The sequence below is a fragment of the Scyliorhinus torazame genome, chromosome 7 (assembly GCF_047496885.1).
Source record: "Scyliorhinus torazame isolate Kashiwa2021f chromosome 7, sScyTor2.1, whole genome shotgun sequence".
Lineage (NCBI taxonomy): Eukaryota > Metazoa > Chordata > Chondrichthyes > Carcharhiniformes > Scyliorhinidae > Scyliorhinus > Scyliorhinus torazame.
The window spans coordinates 21080087-21102717 of record NC_092713.1 but is presented as its reverse complement, the minus strand read 5'-3'; the positions used below and the strand labels follow the sequence as shown (position 1 = coordinate 21102717).

Here is a 22631-nt window from a genome sequence, read left to right as displayed (position 1 = left end):
GTGTCCTGGCTCGGATGTGACGGGGGCCTGTGGCTGCCCCCCTCATCGCTGGGTGGTCGCTCCCGCACGTGACGGGGGTGTCGTCTCCCTGTTGCTCCAGGTCTCTCCGTCTCCCGTGGTCTCCGAGGGGCATCCTGCGGGCGGTCTGCATCTGCGGGGATGGGTGCCTGGACGTTTGGTCCTGCGATACACAATGAAGCATGCATGGTTAGACATCAGGCAGTGATCAGGTGATACGGGAGAGGGGGATATAGGGGAGGGGGGATATGGGGACGGGCTGTTGGTGGCTCACTTGCTCGTGGGGCCCCGACCTCTGCATCAGCAACCTCCCGGTCGTCAGGTCCGCCAGCCAGTTCCAGGGCCCTTTCCTCGTGTACGGTCAGTGGCCTCTCATCAGCGGGCCCTCCTCCAGTCCTCACATGCTCCCTATTGTTGTGTGCGCGCTTCTCCTGGGGGGGGGGGGGGGGGGGGTGGTGGCAGGGGTAAAAGGCAACAGTGTTAGGCAGGTATATGAATGCACGCCATCGGTTGCGCGTGCATTGCAGAGGTTAAGGTTAGGGCTGGATTCACTTGGGGATATGGGGGAGGGGGGATATGGGGGAGGGGGGATATGGGGGATATGGGGGAGGGGGGATATGGGGGATATGGGGGAGGGGGGATATGGGGGATATGGGGGAGGGGGGATATGGGGGAGGGGGGAATATGGGGGATATGTGGGAGGGGGGATATGGGGGAGGGGGGATATGGGGGAGGGGGGGATATGGGGGAGGGGGGATATGGGGGATATGGGGGAGGGGGGATATGGGGGAGGGTGGATATGTGGGAGGGGGGGATATGGGGGAGGGGGGATATGGGGGAGGGGGGATATGGGGATATGGGGGAGGGGGGAATATGGGGGATATGGGGGAGGGGGGGATATGGGGGAGGGGGGAATATGGGGGATATGGGGGAGGGGGGATATGGGGGATATGGGGGAGGGGGGGATTTGGGGGAGAGGGGATATGGGGGATATGGGGGACGCTCACCCTGCCTGCTCTGACGAGGTCGTTCACCTTCTTGTGGCACTGGGTGCCTGTCCGTGGTGTCAGGGCCACAGCGGTGACGGCCTCTGCCACCTCCCTCCACAGACGCCGGCTGTGGCGTGGGGCAACTCTGCGGCCGTGCCCGGGATACAGGGCGTCCCTCCTCTGCTCCACCGCATCCAGGAGCGCCTCCACATCGCGTGACTCGAACCTCGGGGCTGAGCGACGGCCAGCCATCAAGTCGGGTGTTGCGGTCGGCTGTTCCGGTCGGGTGGGGGGGGAGCTGCGCGGCCTTATGAGCCGTCACGCCGTGCAGCGCGTATGACGCTGCACGGCGTGAACCACTGCGCAAGCGCGGATCCCGTTACGTCGCTGCTAGCCCATTTCGGGCCGCAGACTATCGGCCCATTTTTATGACGTGACGCAAGTGGGATTTGCGCCGTTTTTTGCGCCGATCGGCGGAGTTTCCGCCGATAACGGAGAATTTCGCCCTTGGCCTCAATATCGGAGAATCGCCCCCATTGTGCTTTGTTAAGCTTCTGAAATCAGGGATAGATGCATCTGCATTTAGTGCCGGTGGAGAAAATTACCTGGGTCAGTTTTCAATTGAATTTGACATCCCCTCACCTGTTTCTGATTACTGTGTTATGCAAAGAGGAAACAGCATCTGAATCAAACCTGCCACTCAAGCGATCCCGCTGCTCCCAGCGGAGTAATTATATTTGGTAGGTTTCTGGCAAACCACAGCGCAGCCTCTAAAAAGGATCTTTTTGAATGTGCCTTTACAGAAACGCCTTTCACATCCTTCGAATTTCTCAAAATGCTTTACAGCCAATTAAAGACTAAGGGGTGAGGTCTTCCAGCTGTCCGCGTTGGTAGGTTTCTTCCTGACACGGCTTTCCCAGCGGACTGGAAGGATGGACAGTGGCGGGGCCAGAAGATTCCGCCTCCGGCCAACGCTCGCCGCCTCCCGCCATCGAGAAACACGCCGCGCGCGGGGAGGCCAGAGAGTCTTGCCCGTAGTCACTGCTGGACGGTTGGAAATGTGGCAACCAATTCACGCACGACGAGCTGCCACAAACAATAATGAAATAGCGACAGATAATCTGTCTTCAGCGAAGCTGGTTTGTTGATGAACATAACAATATAATAATGATAATGACGATGCTATGATCCTTGAGGGACCATCAAAGTCTGAAGACAAAACTCAAACATCCAGCAATTAATTGAGAAGGCGACGCCACAAAGTTTTGCGATTTTAAACACAAACAAACTTTCTTGTGAAGGAGAGGTTAAACAATGCAAGCACCTCTAATTTAACACTAGCTTGCAAAGACCTGGGCCGAGATTTTTTTTTACATAGAACATACAGTGCAGAAGGAGGCCATTCGGCCCATCGAGTCTGCACCGACCCACATTAATCCCTCACTTCCACCTTATCCCCGCAACCCAATAACCCCTCCCAACCCTTATGGACACTACGGGTAATTTATCATGGCCAATCCACCTAACCTGCACGTCTTTGGACTGTGGGAGGAAACCGGAGCACCCGGAGGAAACCCACGCGGACACGGGGAGAACGTGCAAACTCCGCACAGACAGTGACCCAGCGGGGAATCGAACCTGGGACCCTGGCGCTGTGAAGCCACAGTGCTAATCACTTGTGCTACCGTGCTGCCCTACCGCTCCAACCTCCCGCCGGGTCGGAGAATCGCCGGGGGCTGGCGTGAATCCCGCCCCCGCCGTTTGCCGAATTCTCCGGCACCGGAGATTCGGCGGGGGCGGGAATCGCGCCGCGCCGGTTGGCCGGCCCCCCCCCCCGGCGATTCTCCGGCCCGGATGGGCCGAAGTCCCGCTGCTGGAATGCCTGTCCCGCCGGCGTGGATTAAACCACCTCTCTTACCGGCGGGACAAGGCGGCGCGGGCGGGCTCCGGGGTCCTGGGGGGAGCGCGGAGCGATCTGGCCCCGGGGGGTGCCCCCACGGTGGCCTGGCCCGCGATCGGGGCCCACCGATCCGCAGGCGAGCCTGTGCCATGGGGGCACTCTTTCCCTTCCGCCTCCGCCACGGTCTCCACCATGGCGGAGGCGGAAGAGACCCCCTCCACTGCGCATGCTCGGGGATGCCGTGAGCGGCTGCTGACGCTCCCGCACATGCGCCGCACGGCAAAGTCATTTCCGCGCCAGCTGGCGGGGCCAAATGCCATTCCCGCCAGCCGGTGGGGCGGAAATCACTCCGGCGCGGGCCTAGCCCCTCAAGGTGAGGGCTCAGCCCCTCAAGATGCGGAGAATTCCGCACCTTTGGGGCGGCGCGATGCCGGACTGATTCGCGCCATTTTTGGCGCCGGTCGGCGGACATCACGCCGATTGCGGAGAATCCCGCCCCCGATCTTGTAAGACAAACAAATATGTCTGGTTATACCTTGATGAAGTGTCACAGGATTTTGTCTTACATTAAAGGTGCTAGACAAATTTAGATTGCTGTTATTCATAAACGTTGAACATAAGCAATTAAATAACAAGCCAACACCAGTGCGTGGATATGCATCAAACAGCGTTGAGTCCATAGCAGGACATTGGGCGTCATTCTCCGCCGGCGGGAGTCTCCGTTCTGCCGGCGCCCGGGGGTTTCCCGACGGCGTGGAGCTGCCCCACAATGGGAAACCCCATTGACCGGCTGGTGTTACGGAGACCCCCGCCGGCCGGTCGGGGCAGAAATGTGGCGGGGCGGGTAGGAGAATTTCGCCCATTGTTTTTTAAAAAATTATTTTATAGGCTGTGGGCTTCGCTGGCTAGACTAACACTTATTGCCAATCCCTAGTTGCCCTTGAGAAGGTGGTGATGAGCTGCCAACTTGAATCAGTGCGAGCCCTAAGATGCAGGTACACCCACTGTGCAGTTAGGGAGGGAATTTTGACCCAGAAAAGGCGAAGGAACGGCGATATATTTCCAAGTCAGGGTAGTGAGAGACCTGGAAGGGAAGCTCCAGGTGGTGGAGTTCCCAGGTGTCAGCTGCTCTTGTCCTTCTGGTTGTGGGTTTGGAAGGTGCTGCCTCAGGAGCCTTAGTGAGTTGCTGCAGAGCATCTTGTAGATGGTGCAGACGGCTGCCACTGTGCGTCGGCGTTGGGGTGGGTGAATGTTCGATAGTGGGGGATTGAGCGATGGCAGTGCCAAGGGGCGATGCTTACATTGGGCTCTGGCATGTTTCTCAGCAGGGGCAGCAGCCCACTCTTGGCCGGCAGCGGGATCTCCTGGTCCTGCCGCTGACAGCGGGATTCCCCATTGATTCCATCCTACGCTGCTGGGAATGTCGCACGGGAGTGCCATCGGCGGGTCGGAAGATCCCACCTATCCTCTCGTTGGAGGTGTTCAATGTCTGCCACTTGTGTGGGGTGAATGTTATTTGCGACTTGAAAGCCCAAGCTTGGGTATTGCCAATTTGGACATGGGTGGCTTCATTACCTTGAGGAGTCGCGGATGGTGTTGAACATTGTGCAGTCATCAGCGAACATCCCCAATTCTGACCTTATGTAGGAAAGAAGGTCATTGATGAAGCAGCTGAAGATGGTTGGGCCTAGGACGCTACTCTGACGAACTCCTGCAGTGATGACCTGGAGGTGAGATGATTGGCCTCCAACCACCAAAACCATCTTCCTTTGTGCCAGGTATGACTCCCACCAGCTGAGAGTTTCCCCTCTGATTCCCATTGACTCCGGTTTAGTTAGGGCTCCTTGATGCCATACTCGGCCAAATGCTGCCTTTTTTTTTAAAATAATATTTTATTAAAAATTTTTGGTCAACCAACACAGTACATTGTGCATCCTTTACACAACATTGTAACAATACAGATAATAATGACCTTTTTTATTTAAACAAAAACAACAACAAATAAATAAATATTAAATAACAAAAATAAAAACTAGCCCTAATTGGCAACTGCCTTGTCTCAGGCCACCCCATCCCCCCCCCCCCCCCCCCCCCCCAAGTCCTGGGCCGCTGCTGCTGCCTTCTTTGTTTTCCCCCATCTATCTTTCCGCAAGATATTCGACGAACGGTTGCCACCGCCTAGTAAACCCTTGAGCCGACCCCCTTAGGACGAACTTAATCCGCTCTAACTTTATGAACCCCGCCATATCATTTATCCAGGTCTCCACCCCCGGGGGCTTGGCTTCTTTCCACATTAGCAATATTCTGCGCCGGGCTACTAGGGACGCAAAGGCCAAAACATCGGGCTCTTTCGCCTCCTGCACTCCCGGCTCTTGTGCAACCCCAAATATAGCCAACCCCCAGCTTGGTTCGACCCGGACTCCTACTACTTTCGAAAGCACCTTTGTCACCCCCGTCCAAAACCCCTGTAGTGCCGGGCATGACCAAAACATATGGGTATGATTCGCTGGGCTTCTCGAGCACCTCGCACACCTATCCTCCACCCCAAAAAATTTACTGAGCCGTGTTCCAGTCATATGTGCCCTGTGTAATACCTTAAACTGAATCAGGCTTAGCCTGGCGCACGAGGACGACGAGTTTACCCTGTTTAGGGCATCTGCCCACATCCCCTCCTCGATCTCCTCCCCTAGCTCTTCTTCCCATTTCCCTTTTAGTTCGTCCATCATAGTCTCCCCTTCGTCTCTCATTTCCCTATATATATCCGACACCTTACCGTCCCCCACCCATTTCTTTGAGATGACTCTGTCCTGCACCTCTTGTGTCGGGAGCTGCGGGAATTCCCTCACCTGTTGCCTCGCAAAAGCCCTCAATTGCATGTACCTGAATGCATTCCCTTGGGGCAACCCATATTTCTCGGTCAGCGCTCCCAGACTCGCGAACTTCCCATCCACAAATAGATCTTTCAATTGCGTTATACCTGCTCTTTGCCACATTCCATATCCCCCATCCATTCCCCCCGGGGCAAACCTATGGTTGTTTCTTATCGGGGACCCCCCCAATGCTCCGGTCTTTCCCCTATGTCGTCTCCACTGTCCCCAAATCTTCAGTGTAGCTACCACCACCGGACTCGTGGTATAGTTCCTTGGTGAGAACGGCAATGGGGCTGTCACCATAGCCTGCAGGCTGGTCCCCCTACAGGACGCCCTCTCTAATCTCTTCCACGCCGCTCCTTCCTCCTCTCCCATCCACTTACTCACCATTGAAATATTAGCGGCCCAATAATACTCACTTAGGCTCGGTAGTGCCAGCCCCCCCTATCCCTACTACGCTGTAAGAATCCCTTCCTCACTCTCGGAGTCTTCCCGGCCCAAACAAAACCCATGATACTCTTTTCTATCCTTTTGAAGAAAACCTTCGTGATCACCACCGGGAGGCACTGAAACACAAAGAGGAATCTCGGGAGGACCACCATCTTAACCGCCTGCACCCTCCCTGCCATTGACAATGCTACCATATCCCATCTCTTGAAATCTTCCTCCATCTGTTCCGCCAACCGCGTCAAATTTAGCCTGTGCAATGTGCCCCAATTCTTAGCTATCTGGATCCCCAGGTAACGAAAGTCTCTTGTTACCTTCCTCAACGGTAGGTCTTCTATTTCTCTACTCTGCTCCCCTGGATGCACCACAAACAGCTCACTCTTCCCCATGTTCAATTTATACCCTGAAAAATCCCCAAACTCCCCAAGTATCCGCATTATTTCTGGCATCCCCTCCGCTGGATCCGCCACATATAGTAGCAGATCATCCGCATATAAAGATACCCGGTGTTCTTCTCCTCCCCTAAGTATTCCCCTCCATCTCTTGGAACCTCTCAACGCTATCGCCAGGGGCTCAATCGCCAGTGCAAACAGTAATGGGGACAGAGGACATCCCTGCCTTGTCCCTCTATGGAGCCGAAAATATGCCGATCCCCGTCCATTCGTGACCACACTCGCCACTGGGGCCCTATACAACAGCTGCACCCATCTAACATACCCCTCTCCGAACCCAAATCTCCTCAACACCTCCCATAGATAATCCCATTCCACTCTATCAAATGCTTTCTCGGCATCCATCGCCACTACTATCTCCGTTTCACCCTCTGGTGGGGCCATCATCATTACCCCTAACAACCTCCGTATGTTCGTGTTCAGCTGTCTCCCCTTCACAAACCCAGTTTGGTCCTCATGAACCACCCCCGGGACACATTCCTCTATTCTCATTGCCATTACCTTGGCCAGGACCTTGGCATCCACATTGAGGAGGGAAATTGGTCTGTAGGACCCGCATTGTAGCGGATCCTTTTCCTTCTTTAAAAGAAGCGATATCGTTGCTTCTGACATAGTCGGGGGCAGTTGTCCCCTTTCCTTTGCCTCGTTAAAGGTCCTCGTCAGTAGCGGGGCGAGCAAGTCCAAATATTTTCTGTAAAATTCAACTGGGAATCCGTCCGGTCCCGGGGCCTTTCCCGTCTGCATGTTCCTAATTCCTTTCACCACTTCTTCTACCGTGATCTGTGCTCCCAGTCCCACCCTTTCCTGCTCTTCCACCTTGGGAATTTCCAGCCGATCCAAAAAATCCATCATTCTCTCCCTCCCATCCGGGGGTTGAGCTTCATACAATTTTTTATAAAATGTCTTGAACACTTCATTCACTCTCTCCGCTCCCTGCTCCGTCTCTCCATCTTCGTCTCTCACCCCCCCTATTTCCCTCGCTGCTCCCCTTTTCCTCAATTGGTGTGCCAGCAATCTGCTCGCCTTCTCTCCATATTCATACTGTACACCCTGCGCCTTCCTCCATTGTGCCTCTGCAGTGCCTGTGGTCAGCAAGTCAAATTCCACATGCAGCCTTTGCCTTTCCCTATACAGTCCCTCCTCCGGTGCTTCCGCATATTGTCTGTCCACCCTCAAAAGTTCTTGCAGCAACCGCTCCCGTTCCTTACTCTCCTGCTTCCCTTTATGTGTCCTTATTGATATCAGCTCCCCCCTAACCACCGCCTTCAACGCCTCCCAGACCACTCCCACCTGAACCTCCCCATTGTCATTGAGTTCCAAGTACTTTTCAATGCATCCCCTCACCCTTAGGCACACCCCCTCATCCGCCATTAGTCCCATGTCCATTCTCCAGGGTGGACGCCCTCTTGTTTCCTCCCCTATCTCCAAGTCTACCCAGTGTGGGGCATGATCCGAAATGGCTATAGCCGTATATTCCGTTCCCCTCACCCTCGGGATCAATGCCCTACCCAACACAAAAAAGTCTATGCGTGAATAGACTTTATGGACATAGGAGAAAAACGAGAACTCCTTACTCCTAGGTCTACTGAATCTCCACGGGTCCACCCCTCCCATCTTCTCCATAAAATCCTTAAGCACCTTGGCTGCTGCCGGCCTCCTACCAGTCCTGGACTTCGACCTATCCAGCCTTGGTTCCAACACCGTGTTAAAGTCTCCCCCCATTATCAGCTTTCCGGTCTCTCGGTCTGGGATGCGTCCTAGCATTCGCCTCATAAAATTGGCATCGTCCCAGTTCGGGGCATACACGTTTACCAAAACCACCATCTCTCCCTGTAATTTGCCACTCACCATCACGTATCTGCCCCCGTTATCCGCCACTATAGTCTTTGCCTCGAACATTACCCGCTTCCCCACTAATATAGCCACCCCCCTGTTTTTCGCATCCAGCCCCGAATGGAACACCTGCCCTACCCATCCTTTGCGCAGCCTAACCTGGTCTATCAGTTTCAGGTGCGTTTCCTGTAACATAAGCACATCTGCTTTAAGTTTCTTAAGGTGTGCGAGTACTCGTGCCCTCTTTATCGGCCCGTTAAGCCCCCTCACGTTCCACGTGATCAGCCGAGTTGGGGGGCTTCCCACCCCCCCCCCCCCCCTTGCCGGTTAGCCATCATCTTTTTCCAGCTTCTCACCCAGTTCCCACGCAGCTGTATCTCTCCCAGACGGTGCCCCCCCGCCCATCCTTTCCCGTACCCACTCCCCCCTTTCCCCAGCAGCAGCAACCCAGTAATTCCCCCCTCCCCCCCCCCCCCGCTAGACCCCCCGCTAGCGTAATTACTCCCCCCATGTTGCTCCCAGAAGTCAGCAAACTCTGGCTGACCTCGGCTTCCCCCCGTGATCACGGCTCGCACCGTGCGACGCCCCCTCCTTCCTGCTTCTCTATTCCCGCCATAATTATCATAGCGCGGGAACCAAGCCCGCGCCTCTCCCTCGGCCCCGCCTCCCATGGCCAACGCCCCATCTCCTCTCCCTCCCCACCTCCACCCATCACCACCTGTGGGAGAAAGAAAAGTTACCATACCGCAGGATTAAATCATAAAACCCCTCTTCGCCCCCCCCCCACTCGTCCCACCACTTTGTCCAAACGTTCATTTTCATAGTCCAATCATTCCAATTTTTCTTCTACAATAAAAGTCCACGCTTCATCCGCCGTCTCAAAGTAGTGGTGCCTCCCTTGATATGTGACCCACAGTCTTGCCGGTTGCAGCATTCCAAATTTTATCTTCTTTTTGTGAAGTACCGCTTTGGCCCGATTAAAGCTCGCCCTCCTTCTCGCCACCTCCGCACTCCAATCTTGATAGACGCGGATCACCGCGTTCTCCCATTTACTACACCGAGTTTTCTTCGCCCATCTAAGGACCATTTCTCTATCCTTAAAACGGAGAAATCTCACCACTATGGCTCTGGGAGTTTCTCCTGCTCTCGATCCTCGCACCATAACTCGGTATGCTCCCTCCACCTCCAACGGACCCGCCGGGGCCTCCGCTCCCATTAACGAGTGCAGCATCGTGCTCACATATGCCCCGACGTCCGCCCCCTCCACACCTTCAGGAAGGCCAAGAATCCTCAAGTTGTTCCTCCATGCGTTGTTTTCCAGTGCTTCCAACCTCTCCACAGATCGTTTCTGGTGTGCCTCCTGTATCTCCGACTTCACCACCAGGCCCTGTATATCGTTCTCATTCTCTGCTGCTTTCGCCTTCACGACCCGAAGCTCCTGCTCCTGGGTCTTTTGTTCCTCTTTCAGCCCTTCAATCGCCTGTAATATCGGGGCCAACAACTCTTTCTTCATTTCCTTTTTTATCTCCTCCACGCAGCGTTTCAAAAACTCTTGTTGTTCAGGGCCCCATATGAAACTGCCACCTTCCGACGCCATCTTGGTTTCTGCTTGCCTTCCTTGCCGTTGTTCCAAAGGATCCGCTGCAATCCGGCCACTTTCCTCTCCTTTTTCCATCCGTGTCCAGGGGGAACACACTTCTGGTTTACCGCACGGTGTTTTTAGCCGTTAAAATTGCCGTTGGGGCTCCGATCAAGAGCCCAAAAGTCCGTTCCACCGGGAGCTGCCGAAACGTGCGACTTAGCTGGTCATCGCCGCACCCGGAAGTCCTCGGCCAAATGCTGCCTTGATGTCAAGGGCAGTCACTCTCATCTCACCTCTGGCATTCAGCTCTTTTGACCATGTTTGGACCAAGGCCGCAATGAGGTCAGGAGCTGTGTGACCCTGGCGGAACTCAAACTGGGCGTCTTTGAGGAGGTTTCAGTGAGTAAGTGCTGTTTGATTGCACTGTTGCTGACCCCTTCCATCACTTTACTGATGATCAAATGTAGATTAATGGGGCGACAATTTGTCCGATTATATTTGCCCTGTTTCTCGAGTACAGAATATACCTAGGCAATTTTCTACATTGCCGGTTAGATGCCAGTGCTGTAGCTGTACTGGAACAGCTTGGCTAGGAGCATGGCAAGTTCTGGAGCACAATCTTCAGTACTACTGCCGAAATGGTGTCAGGGTCCATAGTCATTGTAGTAGTCAGTGCCTTCAGTTGTTTCATGATATCATGGGACACAGAATCACAGAAGCCCTTCAGTGCAGAAGGAGGCCATTCGGCCCATTGGGTCTGCACCGAGCCTCTGAAAGAGCACCCCACCCTATCCCCGTAACCCCACCTAACCGGCACATCTTTGGACTGTGGGAGGAGATTGGAGCACCCGGAGGAAACACGCAGGCACGGGGAGAAAGCACAAACGCCGCACAGACAGTCGCCCAAGGCCGGAATTGAACCCGGGTGGAGTGAATCACATTGGCTGAAGACTGACATCTGTGATGCCGGGGCCCTCCGGCGGGGACCGAGGTGGATCATCCACTCGGCACTTCTGGCTGAGGATTGTTGCGAATGCCTCAGCCTCGTCTTTTTCACTGACGTGCTGGGCTCCTCCGTCATTGAGGATGGGGATATTTGTGGAACCTCCTCCTCCAGTGAGCTGTTTAATTGTCCACCACCATTCACGGCTGGATGTGGCAAGTCTACAGAGCTTAGATCTGATCTGTTGGTTGTGGAATTGTTTAATTCTGTCTGTTACTCACTGCCTATGCCGTTTGGCATGCATATGGAACAGAAAATAAAGTTGGTGTTAAACAGTAACTATCGGAGATAGCAAGCAACACACAGGTGCAATAATGTTGTTCTTAGCTTTACGACAAAATGGCTCGCGTGTGCACAGTATTTTTCATGATGTCGAGTTGCCCCAAACTTTATAACCATCAAAGTGATTTTTGAAGCATAGTGATCATTGTAATAGAGAAAACTCACGAACCAATTTTTGCACAGCAGGATCTCGCAAACAGCGATGTGAAAGTGCACAGACTGTATTTCATGCTCTCCCCCCACGGTGGGGGAGGAGGTGGGAAGGACATTTAATCGGACGGGGTGGTGCCCAGCGGGGCACTACCGCCTTTTCGTCTCCACCCTGATTCAATCTGTGGCAGGAAGGCCTGTGGATGGCCTACTGCCCCGCCGCCAGTCGAGGCCCTTATGTGGGCAACTAGTGCCCAGGTTAGGTCCTCTTCCTGCCCCAAGGGTGGGCGGGCATGTCGCCATGCGGAGAGTATGGCAAATCTGTGCGGAAAAGTGCCTGCGACCGCGGGGTCTGGCATTGGACAAGGTGGGCCTTCCTGCCCGTTCTGTTGACCCCCTGCACCACCAGATCCCCCGCAGCCCTCACGCCCAAAGCCCTCCCACCATCACGTTCTTCGGGCTTGGGTGGCTCTGTGATCCTGGCTCTCCAATGGGTGTACTTCTCACAGGAACCACCGACACCCCCAGTGGCGCTACTGAGCTGGAGGGGCGTCTGCCTCTGATCTTCCAGCCCTTTAACCGCCCCCCCCCAGAACCCACAGGAGGTTTTTAAAAATATATATATTTTTATCCTCTTCCTTTTTCACATTTTCTCCCAAATTTACCCCCACCAGCAATAAAAAATAATCAGCAACAAATATGTCAATCCCCATATCAATAACAACGATCCAATCCTCCCACCAAACCCCAAACATTGGCCCGCATGTTTATATAAACAAATGACAAAAAGGAATCATGGATTACCCATAGTCGCCCTTAATACACACAGCCCCCCCCTTCCCCCCCGGCAAAGTTCACACACATCTTCTACACCTTCAAAGAATCGCCTAATCCTCGCCCTCCTGAGGTGTGCTCTGTATACCACCTTCAGCTGTATCAGCCCCAACCTCGCACAAGAGGTGGAGGCATTCACTCTCCGGAGCACCTCACACCAGAACCCCTCCTCCATATCCTCTCCCAACTCTTCCTCCCACTTTGCTTTGATCCCTTCCAGTGGTGCCTTCTCCTCTTCCAAAATGGCTCCGTAAACCGCTGACACTACCCCCTTCTCCAGTCCCCCTGTCGTCAGCACCTCCTCCAGCAATGTGGAGGCCGGCTCCCCCGGGAAGCTCTGTATCTCCTTTCTGGCAAAATCCCGAACCTGCATGTACCTAAACATTTCCCCCTGCTCCAGCCCATACTTCGCTTCCAGCTCCTTCAATCCTGCAAACCGACCCCTAAGAAACAAATCTTTCAGTGTCTTAATCCCCCTTCTCTGCACATTTCCAAAAATTTCCATCCCACCTCGCTGGCTCTAATCTGTGGTTCCCCCGAATTGGCATTTCCCTTGACCCTGCCCCCAACCCGAAGTGTTGGCGAAACTGCCTCCACATTTTCAATGAAGCCATTATTGCCGGATCCCTGAGTATTTCCCCGGGGCTATCGGGAGCGGCGCTGTTGCTAGTGCTTTCAATCCCGAGCCCCTGCACAAACTCTCCTCCATTCTGACCCACTGGGAATCAACCCCTCTGACCCAGCTCCGCACCTTCTCCACATTCGCCGCCCAAAATCAGGTTCGGGAGACCCAAACCCCCTGCCTGCCTTCCCCTCTGCAGCAGCACCTTTCTAACTCTGGTCACCTTCCCTCCCCATATGAACGAAGTAATCTTCCCTCAATCTCCCTGAAAAAAGCCTTTGGCAGGAAAATCGGTCGGCATTGAAAAATAAACAGAAATCGCGGCAACACATTCATTTTAACCGCCTGTACCCGACCTGCCAGTGACAGAGGGAGACCATCCCACCTTGCCAGATCGGCTTTCACTCTACCCACCAAACTAGAGATGTTGTACCTGCGAAGCCTCCCCCACTCCCGGGCAACCTGCACCCCCAGATACCTAAAGTGAGTCCCTGCCCTACGGAATGGCAGCCCCCCCACCCCTGCCCCCACCCCCGGCCGAGAAACCACACAATACTCACTCTTGTCTAGGTTCAGCAACCCACAGGAGGTATTATATGAATTATTTGAACCCTTAAAAGCTGCAAGACTGTAGGGAAGAGCAGGACAAGTGGGACTTTCAAAGAATTGTCACAAGTGTAATGGATTGAGTGGTCCCTTTCTCTTCTATAAGATTCTATAAATTCCTGGTTCGAGAACATAATTAACACCTACCCGGCGGGGCGGGCGTGATGGAGTGGCGGGAACCACTCCGGCGTCGGGCCGCCCCAAAGGTGCGGAAGTCTCCGCACCATTAGAGGCCAAGCCCTCACCTTGAGGGGCTAGGCCCGCGCCGGAGTGGTTTGCGCTCCGCCGGCTGCCGGGAAAGGTCTTTGGCGCCACGCCAGCCGGGGCCGAAAGGTCTTCGCCGGGCGACGCATGCGCAGGGGAGGGGCTCTCTTCCGCCTCTGCCATAGTGAAGACCATGGCGAAGGCGGGAGGAAAAGAGTGCCCCCACCCCGATCGCGGGCCAGGCCACCGTGGGGGCACCCCCCGGGGCCAGATCGCCCCGCGCCCCCCCCCCCCCCCAGGACCCCGGAGGCTGCCCGCGCCGCCTTGTCCCGCCGTACAAAAGGTGGTTTAATCCACGCTGGCGGGACAGGCATGACAGCGGCAGGACAAGGCGGCGCGGGCAGGAGAATCGGCGGGGGTGGGCCCGCCGACCGGCACACCGTGTTTCCCGCCCCCCCCCGAAATCTCTGGTGGCGGAGACTTCGGGACACGGCGGGGGCGGGATTCACGCCAGCCCCCGGCGATTCTCCGACCCGGCGGGGGGTCGGAGAATCCCGCCCAGTGTCCCTAAAAATGGAGTTTAGACAAGTGAAAGGCAGCTTGATTGAAACATGAGAGCCTGAGGGGTATTGACAGGGGGCGGATGTGGAGACGATGTTCCCCTCTTGTGGGAGAATCAAGCGTTCGGGGAGGTCATCGTTTAAAAATAAGGCATCGCCCATTTAAGGCAGAGAATTATTTTCTCTCAGAAGCGATCACTTGAACAGAAACAATGTGCATTGGCACGGGGAAAAGACAGGAATGGCACTGAGTCATGATGCTCGCTTGGAGAGCTGGTACAGCCAGGATGGGCCAAATGGCCAACCTCCGCGTCGTAACAATCACATGCTTCTCGATGATAACGAATCTTTGGCAATCTCTTCCTCATAAGGCGTTGGGAGCAGTGTCTTTGAATATTTTGACGGCAGAGCGAGATAGATTCCTGATCAACACGGGGGCAAACAGTTATCGGGGGGTGGGTAGGAACGTGGGGGTGAGGTCACAATCAGATCAGTCAAGATCTTACTGAGCAGCGGAGCAGGCTCGAGGGGCCGAGTGGCCTGAATCCTGCTGCTAACTTGTATGTTCGCACGTATGTGCAAGGCCGCATTTTTCGGTAAAAGATAAATGGGTGGGCTGCAGGTGGTGACCTGATAGAGTTCTTTTCAAGTATTTGGGGATTCAAAAGGGCGGACGTCAAAGAGGTTTTTCGATTTGTTTGTCAGATCATATTCAGAGGTCATAAATATAAGATATTTACCAATAAATCCACATAGAGTCATTGAGGTGAGTTAGCTTGGTGAGGAACAGAGGTGGAAAAAGGAGGAAAGAATGGAAAGATATGTTGATGCGGTTAGATGAAGAGGAATGAGAATGGGAATATGGGAACATAAGAAATAGGAGCAGGGCTGGGCCATTTGATCCTCGAGCCTGCTCCACCATACAATTTGATCATGGCTCATAGAAGCATAGAATTTACAGTGCAGGAGGCCATTCGCCCCATCGAGTCTGCACAAGCCCTTGGAAAGAGCACCCCACTTAAGCCCACACCTCCACCCTGTGGTGTTGGGTGCTCTGAGGTGCAGACGAACCAACACGGTTGTGATTGGTACAACGCAGTTTTATTCCAACTAGTTATTTACACATCTGTCTTGGTACTCAGCACGTGGTGACTGTGTGAGTGTCTTGTTAATGAGGTCCTGGCCTTGTCCTGTCTCCAGATGGACTGGCCACCAGGTGTCGTGTTTCTTGTCTTATACTGTGTCTGCTCTTGTCTGTGATTGGCTGTCGTGTTATGTGTGCTAACTGGTCTGTTGGTCTGTCTATCATGATGTGTGTGTTGTGATGTGTGTTTGAATATCATGACACACCCTATCCCTGCAACCCCACGTGACCTTTTTTTGGACGCTCAGGGGGAATTTAGCCTGGCCAATCCACCTAACTTGCACATCTTTGGATTGTGGGAGGAAACCAGAGCACCCGGAGGAATCCCACGCAGACACGGGGAGGATGTGCAGACTCCGCACAGTCAATGACCCAAGCCGGGAATCGAACCTGGGACGCTGGGGACCTGTGAAGCAACAGTGCTAACCACTGTGCTACCGTGCCGCCCATAACCTCACCTACCTCAACGCCATTTTCCAGGACTATCCCCATATCCCTTGGTGTCTTTTCTTGAGAAAGGGAGGAGCTTGTGCGGAGAATAAACATTCGCATTAGGCTCTAAGACCTGTTTCTGTGATGTTAATCCTCTGTAATTCATCGCCACGACACCGCTAACAAGCTTGCATTCACTGAGAGGTGGGCGGCACAGTTAATGTAAGCCTACTTGTGGCAATAAAGGTTATTATGATAATCATTCGGTGGTAATGTGGTAAAGGTGCCTCCCAAGAATGTTATCAATCGAGATTTAACACCCAGCCACCTGAAGAGATATTAGGGCAGTGTTTCTTTTAAGAAATGACAAAGGACGAGAGAGAGAGGTGGGGAAACAGCAAAGTTTAAGGAATGAATTCCAAAGCTCAGGAGATAAGAAGCTCAAGGCACAGCTGCCAATGAGGGAGCAAATAAAATCGCAGCACAGATAAAACAGAGAATCTGCCTCTCGCTGATAAGCAGGCAGGAGGTCGGATATGCAACCCTGCACATTCCAGCTGCCACTCTTCACTGTGTCGTCTGCTGCTCCTGGTGTCTGACTGGTCGCAAAGTGAGAACACGGTGCTTCAACTTTATATATTTTTTAAAAGCTTGCGCCGTTCGTTGGAGAAAATAGACTGGTTCTGACAGCCGGCACGAGGCAAACCTCCCTCCGTTTATACTTAATAAAAAGCAAATTAATCACGGCCTGAATTGCTTTTCGCAAAAAGGTTCCTGTCGCCTCGAACGGTTTGAAGGCTGGAGAGAAGAAAGTTACGCAATTGTAAATGGAAGTTTAAACAAACAAACTGGCTGTAGCTTCCAATTAATCAGTGACTCTGATAGAGCTTTCAAACAGTTCCTGTCGTTACTGCAGAGAAATAAATCATTTTTTTAAAAATCTACGACAATCCAACCTGATGCAGCATTCTAATTCAAAGTTTCCATTGTTGTTATGATCTGAAACCCATTGCCTGAATAGACAGTGGGAGTCGATTCAATTTCAAAAGGGAATTAGCACAAATACTTAAACTGGAATGATTACTGGCCGATTGAGAACAAACAGGTACTAATTGGAATGATTTTTCGAAGGCAAATATGATATCGCCCCCGGCCCCCAGGACAGAGCCAGGCCCAGATTTGTGGAGAGTGAGGAAACTCCAGTGGGCGGCACAGTGGTTTGCACTGCTGCCTCACAGCGCCAGGGTCCCGGGTTCAATTCCGGCCTCGGGTGACTGTCTGCGTGGAGTTTGCACTTTCTCCCCGTGTGTGCGTGGGTTTCCTCCGGGTGCTCAGGTTTTCCTCCCACAGTCCATCGATGTGCAGTTTAGGTGGATTGGCCATGATACATTGCCCTTAGTGTCCAAAAGATTAGGTTGGGTTGCGGGGATAGGTGGAGGTGTGGGCTTAGCTTAGTGGGGTGCTCTTTCCAAGGGCCAGTGCAGACCCGATGGGCCGAATGGCCTCCTTCTGCACTGTAAATTCTATGTAAAGATCCACGTACAAGAGGTAAACAATGGAAAACTCTTCCCTCGGACGTCTGAATGTTTCGCGAATCCCTTGGCATATTGTTGCATTTTTGTCACAGCGTTGAGTGGTACTGCGTTTGGCAGACGAAAGACTTGCATTTATACGCCGTCTTTCAAGGCATCAGGACATCCCAAAGCACTTAACAGCCAGCGGGCTGGTTTAGCTCACTTGGCTGGCCATCTGGTTCACGATAAGCAAGGCCAGCAACGCGGGTTCAATTCCCGTACAGGCTGAGGTTATTCATGAAGGCCCCGCCTTCTCAACCTCGTCTGAGGTGTGGTGACCCTCAGATTAAACCACCTCAAAGGGGAAAGCAGCCTATGGTCATCTGGGGTTCTGGTGGCTTGACTTTTTGAAGTGAAGTTGTAATGTAAGAAATGCAGGAGCTAGTCTGTGCTCAGCAAACGCCCACAAACGATAATGTGATAGTGACCAGATAATCTGTGATGGCGGGTTACGGGGATAGGTGGAGGTGTGGGCTTAGTTTAGTGGGGTGCTCTTTCCAAGGGCCATTTAGTGATGTTGGTTAAGGGATAAATATATTGGCCAAAACACTGGGATAAATCTCCTCGTTTTCAAATGTTACCATGGGATCTTTTACATCTTTTAAGTCATGTTGCAGCTGTATAGAACCTTGGTTGGGCCACACTTGGAGTATAGTGTTCAATTCTGGTCGCCACACTACCAGAAGGATGTGGAGGCTTTAGAGAGGGTGCAGAAGAGATTTACCAGAATGTTGCCTGGTATGGAGGGCATTAGCTATGAGGAGCGGTTGAATAAACTCGGTTTGTTCTCACTGGAACGAAGAAGGTTGAGGGGAGACCTGATAGAGGTATACAAAATTATGAGGGGCATAGACAGAGTGGATAGTCAGAGGCTTTTCCCCAGGGTAGAGGGGTCAATTACTAGGGGCCATAGGTTTAAGGTGAGAGGGGCAAGGTTTAGAGTAGATGTACGAGGCAAGTTTTTTACGCAGAGGGTAGTGTGTGCCTGGAACTCGCTACCGGAGGAGGTGGTGGAAGCAGGGACGATAGTGACATTTAAGGGGCATCTTGACAAATACATGAATAGGATGGGAATAGAGGGATACGGACCCAGGAAGTATAGAAGATTGTAGTTTAGTCGGGCAGCATGGTCGGCACGGGCTTGGAGGGCCGAAGGGCCTGTTCCTGTGCTGTACATTTCTTTGTTCTTTGTTCTATCTCTTGAGAGAGCAGATAGGGCATTGGTTTAATATCTCAGCTGAGAGTGGAGCTCGCAACTCAATCCTACACCGAGGTGACAGTCTAGATTTCAATGCTCACAGCCTCTGGTGTGGGACTGTGAACTCACCATGCTGTGATCCAGCCGTGACAGAGTTTCCAGCTGAACCTCGGGTGACACTGAACCTGCTCCTCTTGCTTTCTACTCGTGGCTTGTTCTGTGAGAAGTGAAAGAGAATCTGATGGTTTGCCTTTTCATCCCTGTGCTCCCACACAGCTTACCGAACACAGAGACAATCGAGGCAGCACTTACGGCCTGGGGTCATGGTGTCACCTGCCACTTTATGAAGAAGCGATGCATTTGGCTGAAGATGGCAAAGTATTTTGCCGGGTATTGAGGTAAGTGTGGTAGTCGCCACTGTTTGTATAATACTTGTATTAGAGGTAATACGGTAAGGCTCCTGTACTACAGGTACGGGGGTAGATCCCTGCCTGCTGGTTCCGCCCGGTAGGCGGAGTATAAATGTGTGTGCTCACCGAGCTGCAGCCATTTCTGGTAGCAGCTGCAGGAGGCCACACATCTCTGCTTAATAAAGCTTCTGTTAGTCTCTACTCTCGTCTCGTCGTAATTGAGTCAGTAAGCAAATCTCTGCTGCCGCAATCGACTGATTAACCTGCAGAGATAATGGGGGCGGCACAGTGGTTAGCACTGCTGTCTCACAGCTCCAGGGACACTGAGGGACAACATGAGAGAGAGAGAGTTCCAAGGCCTTCTGATGCTGCACTGGAGAACTTGGCGGAGGAGGTGGAAAGGAGGGCGTGCTGGTACCTGGAGGGGGCCTGGAGGCCTTCCCGGCACACACACAAAGGACAATGGGGAGCAGATAGGCGGGAAGGTCAGTGCCAGGGTGCTAGCCTGACGACCTGGACCTCAGTTGACACGAGAGGTCAAGGTCAGTGAATGATTCTTCAAACTGAGCATTCCAGCAGCTGCTTCAAACACGGCGCAAATCACCACAACCCCCCCATCACTCATCTACCAGCAATCGGAATCAATGAGATATTTACCTCACTTCACTCCACTTCACTATTGTTGAAAGCCTCACATCCCACAGCTCGCTGCCTTACGGGTTCAACCTGGTGTCATGAAAGCTGTGGATACACGTGGGGCGGCACGGTGGCACAGTGGTTAGCACTGCTGCCTCACAGCGCCAGGGACCCAGGTTCGATTCTCGACTTGGGTCACTGTCTGTGCGGAGTCTGCACGTTCGCCCCGTATCTGCGTGGGTTTCCTCCGGGTGCTCCGGTTTCTTCCCACATCCCAAAGGTGTGCAGGTGAGGTGGATTGGCCATGCTAAATTGCCCCTTCATGTCCAAAGGTTAGGTGGAGTTAAGGGGATTCGGACAGGACGGGGGAGCGGACACGGGTAGGGTGCTCTTTCGGAGGGTCGGTACGGACTCGATGGGCCGAATGGCTTCCTTCTGCCCTGTAGGGATTCTATGATACCAGTGCTCAATGGGGGCCTGCAGGGAAGTGGCAGCCATCCAGGAGCCTGTCCTCCAACACATGGCTGAGGGACTGTCAGCACGTGCCTGCCGTCCCCTCCCAGGGAGACAGAATTCATCCTCCGGCCATTGCACCTGTCCCTTTGCAGTTGTCTTACTGCCCAATCTGTCGCCGCCCTTGCTGAGTTGCACCCTCAAGGCAAAGAGCTGCATGAGGCCATTGTCCAAGGTCGTCAGCAGTCTCCACCAATGAGAACCTGCAACCTTCCAGCAACCAATGGAGCAGCACTGTGTAGAAACACCAGTACAGACAAAGGCAGATGTCCTGAGGGAATGCACGGGGTGATTTGCACTTGAAAGGAATATGGCACGGTTTCATTGATAAATTGGGAGTGGAATGCTTATTTTGTAGTCGCATTTATTTTATGTCAGCGACAGAGGGAAAAAAAATAGGGTAAGTTTACAGGAACTTTACTAACCTGCGGAGGCGGGGCCGGGAGGGAGATCCCGAAAGGTCTCCAGAGGGTCGGCAGGTCGACACTGTCCCACCTTTCCCGACCTTGACAGAGGCAGGTGGGCAGCACACGACACTGCCCGCCTGGCGCTGGTGGGCAATTAACCTGGGTCCAGGTGGGGGGTCCCATCAGGATCTAACCAGAATAGGCCCCATTCTGCAGACAAGACCCTGCAGGTGGTGGGAGGTGGCCTCCTGACAGCTCTTCGTCCACCCAACGTCGCCGAGCGCCAACCTGTGGAGGAGGCCCCCCCCCCAGGGTAATGCTCTGGGGATCCAGGTTCGAATCCCGCCACTGCAGATGGTGAAATGTGAATTCAATAAAAATCTGGAATTAAACGGTCACCATAAACCATTGTCGATTGTCGTGAAAACCCACCTGGTTCACTAATGTCCTTTAGGGAAGGAAATCCTTACCTGGTCTGGCCTACATGTGACTCCAGACCCACAGCAATCTGGTTGACTCTTAAATGCCCTCAAGGTGGGCAATAAATGCTGACCCAGCCAGCGATGCTCACATCCCATGAATGAATTTTTAAAAAAGCTCCACCTTGAGGCACTCTTGCATTTTCCCGCCAACTGAAGCACCCACCTCGCCTGCTGGCTCTGCCGGCAGGACGTTGCTGCAAGTTGGCCCAGCTGGATGGGAGCCAGAACTGGCCTCGTCCCATGTGATCACACAAGTGGAGCCAATTTTCAGGAGCAGGGTTGGGCACCCACTTGTGCTCCTGAGCTCCAGAAATCTTCAAGGGCAGTAAGATTCCACCGGAGGTGTGCGAATGGGAAATATGGGTTGTGCCGAATGGGGCCTCACCCAAAGTCGCTCCCCACATAGAGCCCAGGCAGAAAGTCTCAGTTGCAGCCTCTCTTCATCTTCCTCCGGTTCCTCCAGTCCTTTCACCTCCCTCTTCCAGCAGCTTGTCCTGCTCTGTGTGGCCTCTGCTAATTTCTCCTAGTTGTGCTGTATTCTAAGCAGAAATCTCACTGTTGCACCCATTTGTGGGAGCGGCTGGTGTGCTTAGAAGTCTTATAGAAGCTAGAAGAACTCAACCAGTAAGGTATCGAGGGCCGAAGAGCCTGTACTGCGCTGTAATGTTCTATAGTCATGACGATTGGGCGTGGTAGTGATGGAAGTTGGTGTTAGGCTAGTGGAAGTGAATAGAATGTGGTAAAACAGTCCGGAATCGAGGGATTGGGCATGTTAGCCAAGTAGGGGAATGGAATCAAAGGTTAGGATTCAATCTGTGCTCTTGCGGCTGGCTTTAATCTCGGGTCGATTGCACCCTAGCAGGTCCTGATAAAGCATGTCATCATAGGAAGATAGGAATAGGAGGAAGTCACTTAGCCCCTTGGGCCTTGTTCTGCCTTTCAATGGCTGATACTTAATCCAACTCAATTTCCTTTCATTTCTCCGGTGACCGTAAACCTGCCAATATCAGATTTAAAATGAACAATTGATGAAGCATCAGTTATCTTTTAGGGAAGGGCTGCACGGTGGCGCAGTGGTTAGCACTGCTGCCTCACCGCTTTCAGGTCCCAGGTTCGATCCCGGCTCTGGGTCACCGTCCGATTGGCGTTTGCACATTCTCCCCGTGTTTGCGTGGGTTTCGCCCCCAGAACCCAAAGATGTGCAGAATAGATGGATTGGCCACGCTAAATTGCCCCTTAATTGGAAAAAATGAATTGGGTACTCTGAATTTTTTTTTTTTAAGTTAGTGTTTGAGGAAGAACTTTCTGTACTTTTTACCGTCCTCTGTGTGTGCAAATTCTTCCTAACTGTGTTCCTGAAAGGCCCAGCCCTAAAGTTAGACTTTGACCCTTAGTCCCTAATTTCCCCACCAGCAGAAATACTCTTATCTGAAAATTTAAATCAAGACTTTGACCGTCTAAACTTCAGGGAACTTGTAACTTG

At 53.1% G+C, this 22631-nt stretch overlaps 1 protein-coding gene across 1 annotated transcript in view; it reads left to right on the top strand.

The window, feature by feature from the left end:
* Positions 1–22631, top strand: part of miga1 (mitoguardin 1) — a 179551-nt gene that overhangs the window by 119818 nt on the left and 37102 nt on the right. Inside the window, exon 9 of the mRNA XM_072510401.1 lies at positions 18977–19098. Coding sequence (XP_072366502.1) covers positions 18977–19098 — 122 coding nt within the window. The remainder of the gene's footprint in view (positions 1–18976; positions 19099–22631) is intronic.